General features: G+C 47.1%; 1 protein-coding gene across 2 annotated transcripts in view; it reads right to left on the bottom strand.

Annotated features, from left to right (window-relative positions):
• The window catches only part of LOC138733833 (protein ARK2N-like), a 124582-nt gene that overhangs the window by 60045 nt on the left and 52287 nt on the right, over positions 1–12250 (bottom strand). Inside the window, exon 4 of one of the 2 annotated variants that reach the window (XM_069881345.1) lies at positions 6228–7809. The exons of the other annotated variant lie outside the window; for it this stretch is intronic. Within the exon in view, the coding sequence (XP_069737446.1) occupies positions 7778–7809 (32 nt within the window). The 3' untranslated portion in view covers positions 6228–7777. Of the gene's footprint in view, positions 1–6227; positions 7810–12250 lie in introns of those variants that run through there. 2 annotated transcript variants of the gene reach the window in all.

Here is a 12250-nt window from a genome sequence, read left to right on the forward strand (position 1 = left end):
GTTAATTTGCCTTATTTTTAAGCAGTACTCAATTGCATCAAGGATTTTTTAGGTTGGTTTTTTTTCTGGTATTTACTAGTGCAATGAAGCATTTCCCTTCACAGGAAAAATACTACCAAAATGTGATAGGTGACTGGGACCACATGATTAAATAAAACCCATCATGGGTGTTCACCACATTGGAAGTGCGTGAATGGGACAGGACACGATGGAGCATGGGCTGGTGGGCATCCACGGGCAACAGCTCTTCCGCTTTACTTTTGGAATTCAGACAAATTGGTGGATTTACCCACCCCCTCCCCGGTTTTTTTTTTTTTGGGGGGGAGGTTGGCTGGCCGGGATCTGGGATCCCCCCTGGATGGGGGAACCAAACCCCTAAAGCTCCCCAGGAAACTCTGCACCCAACAACCACAGCACTTAACAGGAATTTACAGTGCAATGTATTCAGCTAAACAGGATAAAGGTACAAAAACAGCTGTTATCATCTATAGCTATGTTGAAATGGCCTGGTGGCTCGGTTACACAGCGAGATGGGGCACCAAATTAAAAACTAAAATAAAATTTAAAATATTAAAAGGTAGAATGAATCTACCGAAGGACCGACGGGAGGTGCCCGGGGGGATCTGGGCAAGCGGCGGGCGCCAGATGGCCCCGGGGAGAGTGAGGGGAATAGAGGACACCCTATAGCGGGCACTACCGAGGGGGCTGGGGGGCGCGGAGCCCTGTGCGCCCCAACCGCCGACCTGAGAGTGCGAGGAGCCGGGGAACCTTCACAACAGGCCGGCCCGCCCCGGGACGCGAACCCTGGAGCCCCCGCGCACGGCGCGCTACCCTCTGTTGCGCACGGAGCTAAAGACGGGCAGCACCAGGTAGCCGACATGCACCAGGACCATGCTGCAGCCGGCGTGGCATGGCCCACTCCCGCCGGCCCCTCCAACGCAACAGCGATCGACACTCGCCCACTCCAACACCAAAGACGCCCGCCGCCTACGTCAGCCGCCGTCAGCCACGCTCCCCTGAACGATGCACTGGCCAATGGGAGGCGACCAGGAGTGTGGGGGCTGGGGTGGGAGCGCAGTCACACGTGCGGCCGCATACAGCCTGCATGGCATACACGCACACAGAGCATGCACGTATGCACACAGGTAAATCTGTGCACGCACATGTGTGTGAGAAACACTCATTCACTGGTAAAATATTGAAAAGGACAAAGTCCTCGAAGCAAAGGCAATAATATTTTTATTTTACAATTCAGCACTGAATTGGATGCCCTTCTAAAAAAGGCATAACATCTTACAAAAGCAGTGGATATATATACTAGTTTTAGACAAAGAACCATAAAAATCTTCAAAGAATGCTCATTATTGTCTTGGATTATCCAACCATGTCCAGAGACTCCCTTCAGGTTATCTCCTACAACAGCTGCATCTTACAAGGCAACTAAGCATATTGATACGTTCTCACAGCCTTAAGACAAGCTATCTCTTAGCCTAAAATAGCTACATCTTACAAGACAGATTTATATGATGAGATAATTAAACATACAAACCACCTGCAGCAAAACTTATCAATTAATGCTCACATGTGCACCAGTTGAGCCCAGAGGGATATAGTGAATGTGTGGAAATTGAGCCACCCTCCTGGGGCAAAGAACCCCCATGGCTTAAAGGACGATTCCCCCCTCCACCCCCAACCCAACCAGAAGCTTATCCTTGTTTATTTAAAAATGTTTTACTGAACTGCGATAGATCCTCTTGTGCAGGAGGGAGTTCTGTCAAGGCACACGGTCCCGGAAAAGCATTATGCAGTGCTGCAAATCAATTTTTTTTGTGTCATTTCCACCCTAGCCAGGCCAGGGGTTGGTTTTGCCATGGTCCCCCCATGCATTTCCATGGTCCATCCCGTGCATCTGGCAGATTTAAGCACTCAGCAGCCTCCTAACATATATGTGCAATGGATTTCTTCACCTGGATTATTGCATTGGGTTTGTCATTGGGTTTATTTTGTAGTTGTTTTCCTGATCAGAATGAAAACAGGGGCTTGGCAGCATGGATCTGTTTAACCCTTTCCCTCTCAGCCCCCAAAGGGCTCTTCCAGGTAAGTTTTCACATTGCTACTGCGCAAAGCCTCCCCTCAAATGGGAGCAGGAAAAGTCCCAGGTGCCCACTGATTTATTTTTTTTTCCCTCCTGCCTTTCTCCCTGCCCACTGTCTTCCAGAAGGCTGCATTGACCGGAGTAGGGTTTTCCATCAGGGAAGGCTGGATAATGGCCCCCCACTGTCACCATGCTGCTCTGAGCAATGCCCATGGCCATGGTCCAGCCGGTCCTGGTCTGTAATGCTCCATGTGTGCAGGTACCACGCACCATCCACACCAGCACAAATATTTCCAAGGAAAGCACAAAAGTGGGGACGTTTTTTCCATGCTTATGCCATAACAAAACATTTACCACATTCCATGTGTGGTGCAGCATGGAAAAATTACCACTTTCCACCCATTTTTATCAGTGGTGAATAATTGTTACCAAGCAGAAACATGTGGTCTGCTTGATTACACTCTATTAAGTACATCCTACAAAGGGAAATATCTTTAAGCACTAAAAAGTCCAGAGGAGGCTAACGTAGCCAAATCTACATGTGATTCAACTAAGAAGAGGTTTCCACCTCGTCTCCTCTTGCCCATCTCCACCATGAAGACTACAGGATGTGTGGGGAACCTCAGCTGGTCTGAGGGATAGGAATGCAACATTAACATCAATCATGATTTTTGTAGTTTCTGCGTCCATAGAATCACGGACTGGTCAGTCGAGCCAAAGCCTCCGTCTCCCCGTATGTGGTTTCCTGCATGGGGTACAATTGCTGGAAAACAAATCAGCTGAGTAATTCCTGTGCCCTTTGGTATAAAGCAAGGAGGCACAGGCATCCAAGCCATTACTCGTATTGCTCTCATAAAGTCAGCATCAGTCAATTCTGGTAAAACAAACAATCTTTGTGACAGGTGATCGTGCAATTAACTGTGCATTAAGTCCATTTTTTGCATTCTCTAAGGCTAATTGTTTAAGCAAAAACTTCTCTAATGGTGATATTGCCTGCCTGCTTATTTAAGGCCTCTTGTAGTTTGTCTAGAAAAGTCATGTAATAAACGCCATTTTCCAGATTTCTTTTTCATCACAAATACAGGTGTGTTCCAAGGACTATTAATTGGGACTATATGTCCTTGATCTATTTGTTCCTCCACTAACTTTTGCAATGCACCCAATTTTTCACTTGTTCATGGTTCCAATGCCTATTCCCATTGCACTTAACACATCTCTCCCCCCAAGATTAGTGGAACGTGCACGACAAAGGGTTGCACTTTAGCCATTTTAAGATGTTCTGACTTTCTGCCTTTTTAAACTTAATGTGCAGTTCAACATAGGACACTGAGTTTGTAAGGACTAAACGCAATGTATTTCAGGGATTCTTGTGGACCCAAAACCTTGTGAGCCATGCTCTCTAGAATCAGCTTGGAACACAGCTGCTTTGAACAAAATTAATTGTGCTATCTGGCTATCCTTTAGTATTAACACCGGTGGAGATGTTGTCCATACCATTGCTTGAATTATTCCAGTAAAACCTGCATCTATGACCCCAGGTAAAACAAAGATTTCCAACTGAGTTATTGATGATCGTCTTAATTATAAGGCAGTAAAGCCACCCCTCAATGGTCCTTTTACGTTCAGTGGTATTTTGTGAACTGCAGACGATTGCAGCACTACTGCGATGGTGATGGCCATGTCCATCCCAGCGCTGCTGCTGGTTCTTGCTCTGAGGTGAGAGCTGCTGCTCACTGCAGAGGCATCTGTGTTGGCATGCACCTCTGAACCGCGCTCTGCTCCTGGTTTTTCAACCATACTCTCCTGCTCTTATCCCATTTTGATCTACACCAACTGGAAAAATGTTTACCCTTTCCACACCAAGGGCAGATTTTAGGCCCTCTCTCCTGGCATTGCATGTGGCAGTCTCGTTTAAAATGTCTCTCCTTGCCGCATCTATAACAGAACGTCTTTCTGTCCCAATTTACAGTCAGGGCAGCAGCCATGAGCTATGCTTGACAGATAAATGATCCCTGCTGCTGTTGTAGGATTTTTCAGACCACACAATATCGTTCTACATTCATCATTAGGATTTTTTATCACTGATTGCAAAATTAAGGCTTCTGTAACTGCTCGGTTGTCTCCCTGCTTGTCGAGCGCATCCTTCAATCTATAAATGTCATATACGGTTCATGCCTGTTTCAGCTTTCCGACATCCAGTATCTTCATAAGTGTTTGATAAGCAAAAAGCCGCATCTGTTGTAAAATCACATTATTTAAATTGGCTTGATTCTTGAACTGCTACCAACATCGTTTAATCGGTTCATTTCTTATTGTGATCTGTTGCAGTCCCTTCTGTAATGCGCAAACTGCTTGAGTTACAGAAAGCGAGTCTGGCCGCACTCCGGGCGGGCTGGAGGCTGCAGCAGCTGCGGCAGGCAGCCCCCCTGTGGTACGAGGCAGTGGCCCGCCCGCGGCCGTGCAGCGGCGGAGCAGTTAGTACATTCTTCTATACAGAATTTCGAGTCTCCAGTCTCCTACAAACAAATCTCGGCCATCCGTGTTAGGGCTTCAATACCCACAGCCTTGACCTGTTCTAAAATCCATGGATGCCACTGTGCCTCATGCTGTGGGTTAGAAAACCATCCTGTTCCTGTTAGTACATCCGAACCATTACCAAAACGCACATCATCTCATGGAAACTGTAAATCTCAAAGTGCTTGGGCATCAGCCTTCTGCGCCCATATCGTTCTAAAAACAGTGCACTGTAGTGGTTGAAACATTATTTGTGCTAGCATAGCAATATCATAACGTGTCTGCCATAGTTAACAGTCTGATTAATTGCATAGTTGCTGGAGAATTCGAACCGTATTGCGGCACGCATTTTTGCAAATCGTGAATTACTTCCCATGAATACATTTTGTGCTTGTCCATTATCCCTTGCTCTGGGTCCCCTGCACAACAGGAAATGCCATTGCTGCAGAAGGATCGGCAGCGGGCTCCGTCATTGGGGTATCTATCACCTCAGACAAATCCCAATTCCCTTCTTGTAAAGCCCATGTTTTACCTTCTGCCAAAAGGATAGAGGATTATACGGATGAACAGTAATACGTGCTAGAGGCAAATCCCATGACTGAAGCATCTTTCTGAGGGGCCCCCAAGAGATTGTCGTTCTACTTTCAGTGTTTGCTCATTCTCTTTCTCCCCACCCCCATTTGTCATGTCACTCCAATCGCCAGGCCTTTCATCGGGGAGTGGGGGGTACCTTAATGGGTTTACAGAGTGTCGAGTTTCTCCTTCGTCTGACAGAGGAGATGGTGGAGCTGATGGCTCTGCTGGAGCTGAATTATCGGTGTCAGAGGACACTGGCTCCAGGTCATCTAGCAGCTCTGCAGGTGTTTTATAGGTTCTATCATGAGGTGCCAAAGAGTGTTTCATGTACATCTGATCGTCAGAATCCTCCCAAAGCTCCACCCTTCTCTGCGGCTCATGAGTTTTAGAGCGTGCTCCGGAATCTACAATCTTTTTGCCTTCTAACTTTACTTTCCCTGTTGTTCCCTTAGCGTCCATAACTTGTTTATTCCCCAGAGTCTGTTCCTCTGAAAGGAGCAGCACAGGAGGCGCAAGACTGCACGGTATTAGAAGCAGAGGCAGTGCCCTCTGCCTGGTTTCGCTGCACTTTAAAGTCTTTCAGAGTCTCATAAAGCAGACGCCACGTCGGTAAAAGTGCTGCAGCGTCTTTAGCCCCCCTTGTGGCAGAGTCAAACAATTTATCGCCTATCTCTTTCAAGATAGAAACACTAAAAGAAGTTATGGTAGTTGCTTCATATCCTTATTCTTTACTCCATAATAGCATTTTTTGCAATACCAGTTCCTCTAACTTAACTCCCCATTTTTGCAACATCATTTTCCACATAGTAATAATCTTTGTCTCTTCCTTACTTAAGGAAGTACCCAAGTTCCCAGCAGCTCACCTTATCCAGGTGTCTCTTCAAAATAGCTGGCTCTGGCAGCTCTCCCCACTGATATCTGCTTTGCTGGGCTCCGCCCCAATGGCACTGCTTGCCATCTGAAAACCAATTACTGTGATCATTTTGGGGTCACCAGATGTCACTGTTGGGACCAACACAACACAGCAAAAATTGTGAGCAAAAGGACCACCTTTATTGTTTTACAAGCCTTTTTATATCTTTTGGGAAATGTGTGTTCATATATGACTGGTTTAGCCAAAGACCAACAGTTCATAATTGGATGACTCTTCCTCTGTTGTAACTTCATAATTGGATGATTCCACCTGCGGTCTGGCAGCTTCCTTATCTTGTTTACTCAGCTCTTCTTGGGACTCTCTGGCCTCTTCAAGGATACACGGGTATCTGTTCAAGGCCAATATTAAGCTCGCATTCCGATCCCTCGGACCAGCCGAGGTTCCCCACACAGGATGGACCCTGCAAAGCTCCTTTAGTCCCCTGAGATCACCACTGGCCCCAGGCCAGGAGTTGCAGCCCCACCGCTGGCTCTGGTTGCCCTTGGCAGCTGCTGCTATGGCAGTTGTCATGGATATTTTGCAGTTCTCAGCCCTCGCTGCTGTTGCTTTTCATCCATGCACATTCCCCACCCCCAGACACCAGATCCATCGCTGGGGCTTTGCATGTCATGCAGATGCCACAGGCACAGGTTGACATAAAAATTAGCACTTGGCTTCCCCCTGCCCACATGGCTAGTGTCTGTTGGTGTCCTTTAATACAGCTTTTGGGATCCCAGTACCTCCAGATTGGGGCATTGTCCTAATTTTGCCCCAAACTCTGTTTAAAAATTAACACCATGAAACTCCAGCCCAACGGATATTACATGTGCCACAACTGTACCTATGAAGTAGATGTTTTGGAGGTGCTGCAGCACTACCATTGGTGCACCAGGGCCATCTCACCCCTTGGTACTGTGAGGAATGTTTCTCCCCATAGCCATGAACACACAGAGGATATTTAAGAAATATAAACATGATACAGAGCAACTGAGAAGTCCTGGGGCACATCAGACACCCCTCCTCAAGCAGGTCTAGGGGTAACCATAACTCTCAGCTCCTTTCTAGACCTGGCACTCACCCTCTGCTCACCTCAAAGCCTTTGGTATTTTCAACGTGATACATGATTTTTCATCTTCTCTGCACAATTGAGCTGGATGAAATCCTTTGGGAAGTCAAGATGGGATCAACCAGCTCAGAAACTGATGAGTCAGCATCCTTTAAACTTGGGGGTTTTCTTGGCCGACCTCTGGCAGGACAGCAGAAAAAAATATGACGAAAGGCTTCCAGCAGTTTCAAAGCCATGGTTTGATAAGAAGGACATCTTGCACCCCCAGCAGTCATTTTATCAGTTTGCAGGATGAGGAACAATGGGATTGATGACATAAAAAGACCTAAAAACCTGATGCCTCACTCCAGGTAGAGAAGCATGTGGATGGTGCTATCTCTTCACTAGATGATGGTCTGAGCCTTTGATTATTTTCTGATCTTCAGCTACAATTTGGATAACGATTTCCTTGGGATCACATCTTGATGTCAATGTAGATGCAACCACAGTGTGGCCATGGCTGGATCTTTGATGGTGCATCTAGGGCAAGGGTAGTGGGTCTTAATAACCCCGTCAAGAAGAACAGGTCTGGGGACTTGAGGATCTCAAGTTTTAGATGGGGGGAGACAAAAAGTCACTCGGGAGACCAGCACCGAATAAGAGAACCTACGGGGAAAAGTAAAGGTGGAAAAATTAAAGGCAAAACAAAAATGATAGAAAAAGGGTGAAAAGGGAGGAGAAGCCTCTTCAGCAAACACCATAGCATCATACCATGCCTGGGAGCAACAGCAACCCAAAGCCAGGTGGGGAGCCAGAAACTGGACTGTTCCTAGTTCATGAAAGGGCTTTATTTGAAATTTATTTACACTGACATTTAATATATGCTTATTTGGCTCCTTCATTTTCTGCCTCCCTGTAATTTTCTCTTCTGCCTTTAACTCTCTTTCTTTTTTTCTTTTCTCTAAAAAAAATATAGGTGAGGTAGAGAAAAGTATTATGCATTTGCTTAAAATTAAAATGAAATATTTCAGCATTTAAATTTTCCAGTTTTATGGGGAAAAATAAGAAAATAGGTAAAAAACTCACATCCAAAGAGTGACCACTTAGGAAATGAGAAAGAAAACACTGAGCCCCTATTTTGCCAGAGCAGATTTCAAATACACAGCCCGGGACTTTCTCCAGAGGAAAGCAGGAGGCAGTTTTATCTCTACCCACCAAGAGGGTGACCCTCCCACTTCCCTCCTGAGCTCGCTTAAGAGGGAGCACAACTTATTGCAGTAAAGGGGGACAGGGAATTGTGATACCCCCATTTATGTCTCATCATTTTGCTAAAATTGAGCCATTTGCATGGGTACAGCAACCTACAAAATAACACCATTTTTATGACATATGATAGTTGTTGCAAAATGGGAGCTGGCAATGTTTCACTGCAATGAGTTCAGAGTGGGATATTGGGGCTGACTAAATGCTTCCTTTGAATTACACATTTAACCGCACATCATTGACTTCAATCCTGTGCTTCCCTACAGAGAGAGCAAGAATTGGGCTTTAGGATAATTTGCATCATCCTTTTTGAAGAATGGCCCCAAGCTCATTCTTTCTCCTCCTTCCTGTCCATATTTTTAGAGAGCAGAGGTTTTGGTGTGTTTTCCTTGGTGGTCCCCCTGATGCTCTCCCCATCCCAGTATCCTGCCAGTGGCTTTGGGATGCAACCATGACTGATGTGAGTCAGGGCAAAAAGAAAGCCCTCTCCTGGCAACACGCTTGGCAGCAGCCTTGCCACAACCCCCCGTGGTTTCTGCAACTGAGGACATAGTAATATTTTATCCATGAAATCTGCTCTTTGCTTTCAAGGTGGCTTTGCACTAACCAAAAATAAGGCCAGGTCAACAATCCCTGTATAGATTCCCAGATTCTAGGCTGTAAACCCAAAGAAACAACACTCCATCGGACCTGTCAGCAATTAATCACAGCTGGGTGATTTAATTCCGGCATTATGGCATTATGATTCTATTTCTTATATCATATGGCATGACGATTAGATTTCTTTTGCACTTTCTGGGCCAGTTTCCTTGCCATGGGATGCATGGGCAGGGTCACAACCAATGCAACCGATTCCAGCATGGTTAGGAAAACAAAAAAATTTGGTCTTTTCACATCCACAAGCCTTTTTGCCTGTTTTGGGCAGAACTTTCCCCCATCCTGGAGGATGGAGCAGAAGGTGCAACGGCAGCCCATAGCCTGCATCCTCCAGCTCTGGTGCCATTTAGTGACTTCACAAGAATCATAGAATCATAAAATAGTTCAGGTTGGAAGAGACCTTGAAAATCATCTAGTTCCAAGCCCCCTGCCATGGGCAGGGACATCCGACTAGATCAGGCTGCCCAAAGCCCCATCCAACGTGGCCTTGAACATCTCCAGGGATGGGGCAGCCACAACTTCCCTGGGCAACCTGTTCCAGCACATCATCACTCTCATAGTGAAGAAATTCTTCCTTACGGCAAGTCTAAATCTGCTCCTCTCCAGTTTATACCTGTTCCCCCTCATCCTATTACTACAAGCCGTTATGAATACTGCCTGTCCAGCTTTCTTGTAGGTGCTTTCCAGGTACTGCAAGGTTGCCATAAAATCTCCTCAGAGCCTTCTCTTGTCCAGGCTGAACAACCCCAACTCTCTCAGCCTGTCCTCGTATGGGAGGTGCTCCAGCCCTCTGATCATCTGCGTAGCCCTCCTCTGGACCTGTTCCAGCAGTTCCATATCCTTCTTATGTTGAGGATTCCAGAACTGGACACAGTACACCAGATGAGGTCTCACAAGAGAGGAATAGAGGGGCAGAATCACCTCCCTCGACCTGCTGGCCACGCTTCTCTGGATGCAGCCCAGGATACGGTTGGCCTTCTGAGCTGCGAGTGTACGCTGCCGGCTCATGTTGAGCTTCTCATCAACCAGCACCTCCAAGTCCTTCTCTGCAGGGCAGCTCTCAATCACGTCATCCCCCATCCTGTACTGAAATTGGGGATTTCCCCGACCCAGGTGTAGGACCTTGCACTTGGCCTTGTTGAACCTCATGAGGTTCTCACAAGCCCACTTCTCAAAGCTGTCCAGGTCCTTCTGGATGACATCCCATTCTTCCGGTGGGGCAACTAAACCACTCAGCTTAGTGTCATCTGCAGATTTGCTGAGGTCCATCTGGACTTTGTGCCATTGACCAATACTCTTTGAATACGACCATCCATCCAGTTTCTTATCCACCAAATGGTCCACCCATCAAATCCATCTCTCTTCAATTAAGAGAGAAGGATGTTGTGGAGGACCATGTCATAGGTTTTACAGAAGTCTAGATAGATCACATCCGTTGGTTTGCCCATGTCCAGTGCTGCAGTTTCCCCATCATAGAAAGCCACTAAGTTGGTCACATAGGATTTGCGCTTGGTGAAGGCACACTGGCTGCCATTAATCATCTCCATGTCCTCCATGTGCTTTAGCAGAGCTTCTAGGAGGATCTGTTCCATGATCTTTCCAGGCACAGAGGTGAGGGTGACAGGTCGGTAGTTCTCAGGGTCGTCTTTTCTGCCCTTTTTAAAAATGGGCACAAAGTTACCCTTCTTCCAGTCAACAGGGACTTCTCCTGATTGCCATGACTTCTCAAATATCATGGAGAGTGGCTTGGCAACCACATCAGCCAACTCCCTCAGGACTCTGGGATGCACTGCTTACTGGATGAGGGAAAGGCTGTGGATGTATCTTCTTAGACTTGAGTAAAGCCTTTGACACAGTTTCTCCCAGCATTCTGCTTGAGAAACTGTCAGCCTCTGGCCTGGACAGGCGCACACTCTCCTGGGTGGAAAACTGGTTGGCTGGCCGGGCCCAGAGAGTGGTGGCAAATGGAGTTAACTCCAGCTGGAGGCCAGTTACAAGTGGGGTTCCCCAGGTCTCTGTGCTGGGTCCAGCCCTGTTATATGTCTTTATCAATGACCTGGATGAAGGCATTGAGTGCACCCTTAGCAAGTTTGCGAATGACACTAAGCTGTGTGGAAGTGTCAATCTGCTGGAGGGCAGGGAGGCTCTGCAAAGGGATCTGAACAGGCTGGACCACTGGGCTGAGACCAATGGCATGAGGCTCAACAATGCCAAGTGCCGGGTCTTGCACTTGGGGCACAACAACCCTATGCAGTGCTACAAACTAGGAGAAGTCTGGCTGGAAAGCTGCCTGGAGGAGAAGGACCTGGGGGTGTTGGTTGACAGCCGACTGAACATGAGCCAGCAGTGGCCCAGGTGGCCAAGAAGGCCAATGGCATCTTGGCTTGGATCAGAAAGAGTGTGGCGAGCAGGTCCAGGGAGGTTATTCTCCCTCTGTACTCGGCCCTGGTGAGACCGCTCCTCGAATACTGTGTTCACTTCTGGGCCCCTCACCACAAGAAGGATGTTGAGGCTCTGGAGCGAGTCCAGAGAAGAGCAAGGAAGCTGGTGAAGGGGCTGGAGAACAGGCCTTATGAGGAGCGGCTGAGAGAGCTGGGGTTGTTTAGCCTGGAGAAGAGAAGGCTGAGGGGTAACCTTATTGCTCTCTGTAACAACCTAAAAGGAGGTTGTAGAGATGAGAGAGCTGGCCTCTTCTCCCAAGTGACAGGGGACAGGACAAGGGGGAATGGCCTCAAGCTGCACCAGGGGAGGTTCAGACGAAATATCTGAAAAAAAATTTTCACAGAAAGGGTCCTTGGGCACTGGAACAGGCTGCCCAGGGAGATGGTTGAGTCACCTTCCCTGGAGATTTTTAAAGGTGTGTCGACAAGGTGCTCAGGGACATGGTTTTGTGTTTGATAGGAATGGTTGGACTTTATGATCCAAGAGGTCTTTTCCAACCTGGTGATTGGAAATCCACCAGATGGTTTTCCCCTGCCCACTCCAGCTTTTCTCCAAGATTTACTGTCTAAAAGAACTTTCCTTCCCAGTAGCTGGCACTCAATTCTAATCTTAAACTGAATTGCAAATCCAGATGACTAACCAGCTCCCAGAGAAAACTTCCAAAGGGCATTTTTTAATCAGTAGTCGCAAGGACTCTCAGGAATGCATGTATACTTTCATAAACTCCATGGTATCAAAATACAGA

Source organism: Phaenicophaeus curvirostris (genome assembly GCF_032191515.1).
Source record: "Phaenicophaeus curvirostris isolate KB17595 chromosome W unlocalized genomic scaffold, BPBGC_Pcur_1.0 scaffold_35, whole genome shotgun sequence".
Classification (NCBI taxonomy): domain Eukaryota; kingdom Metazoa; phylum Chordata; class Aves; order Cuculiformes; family Cuculidae; genus Phaenicophaeus; species Phaenicophaeus curvirostris.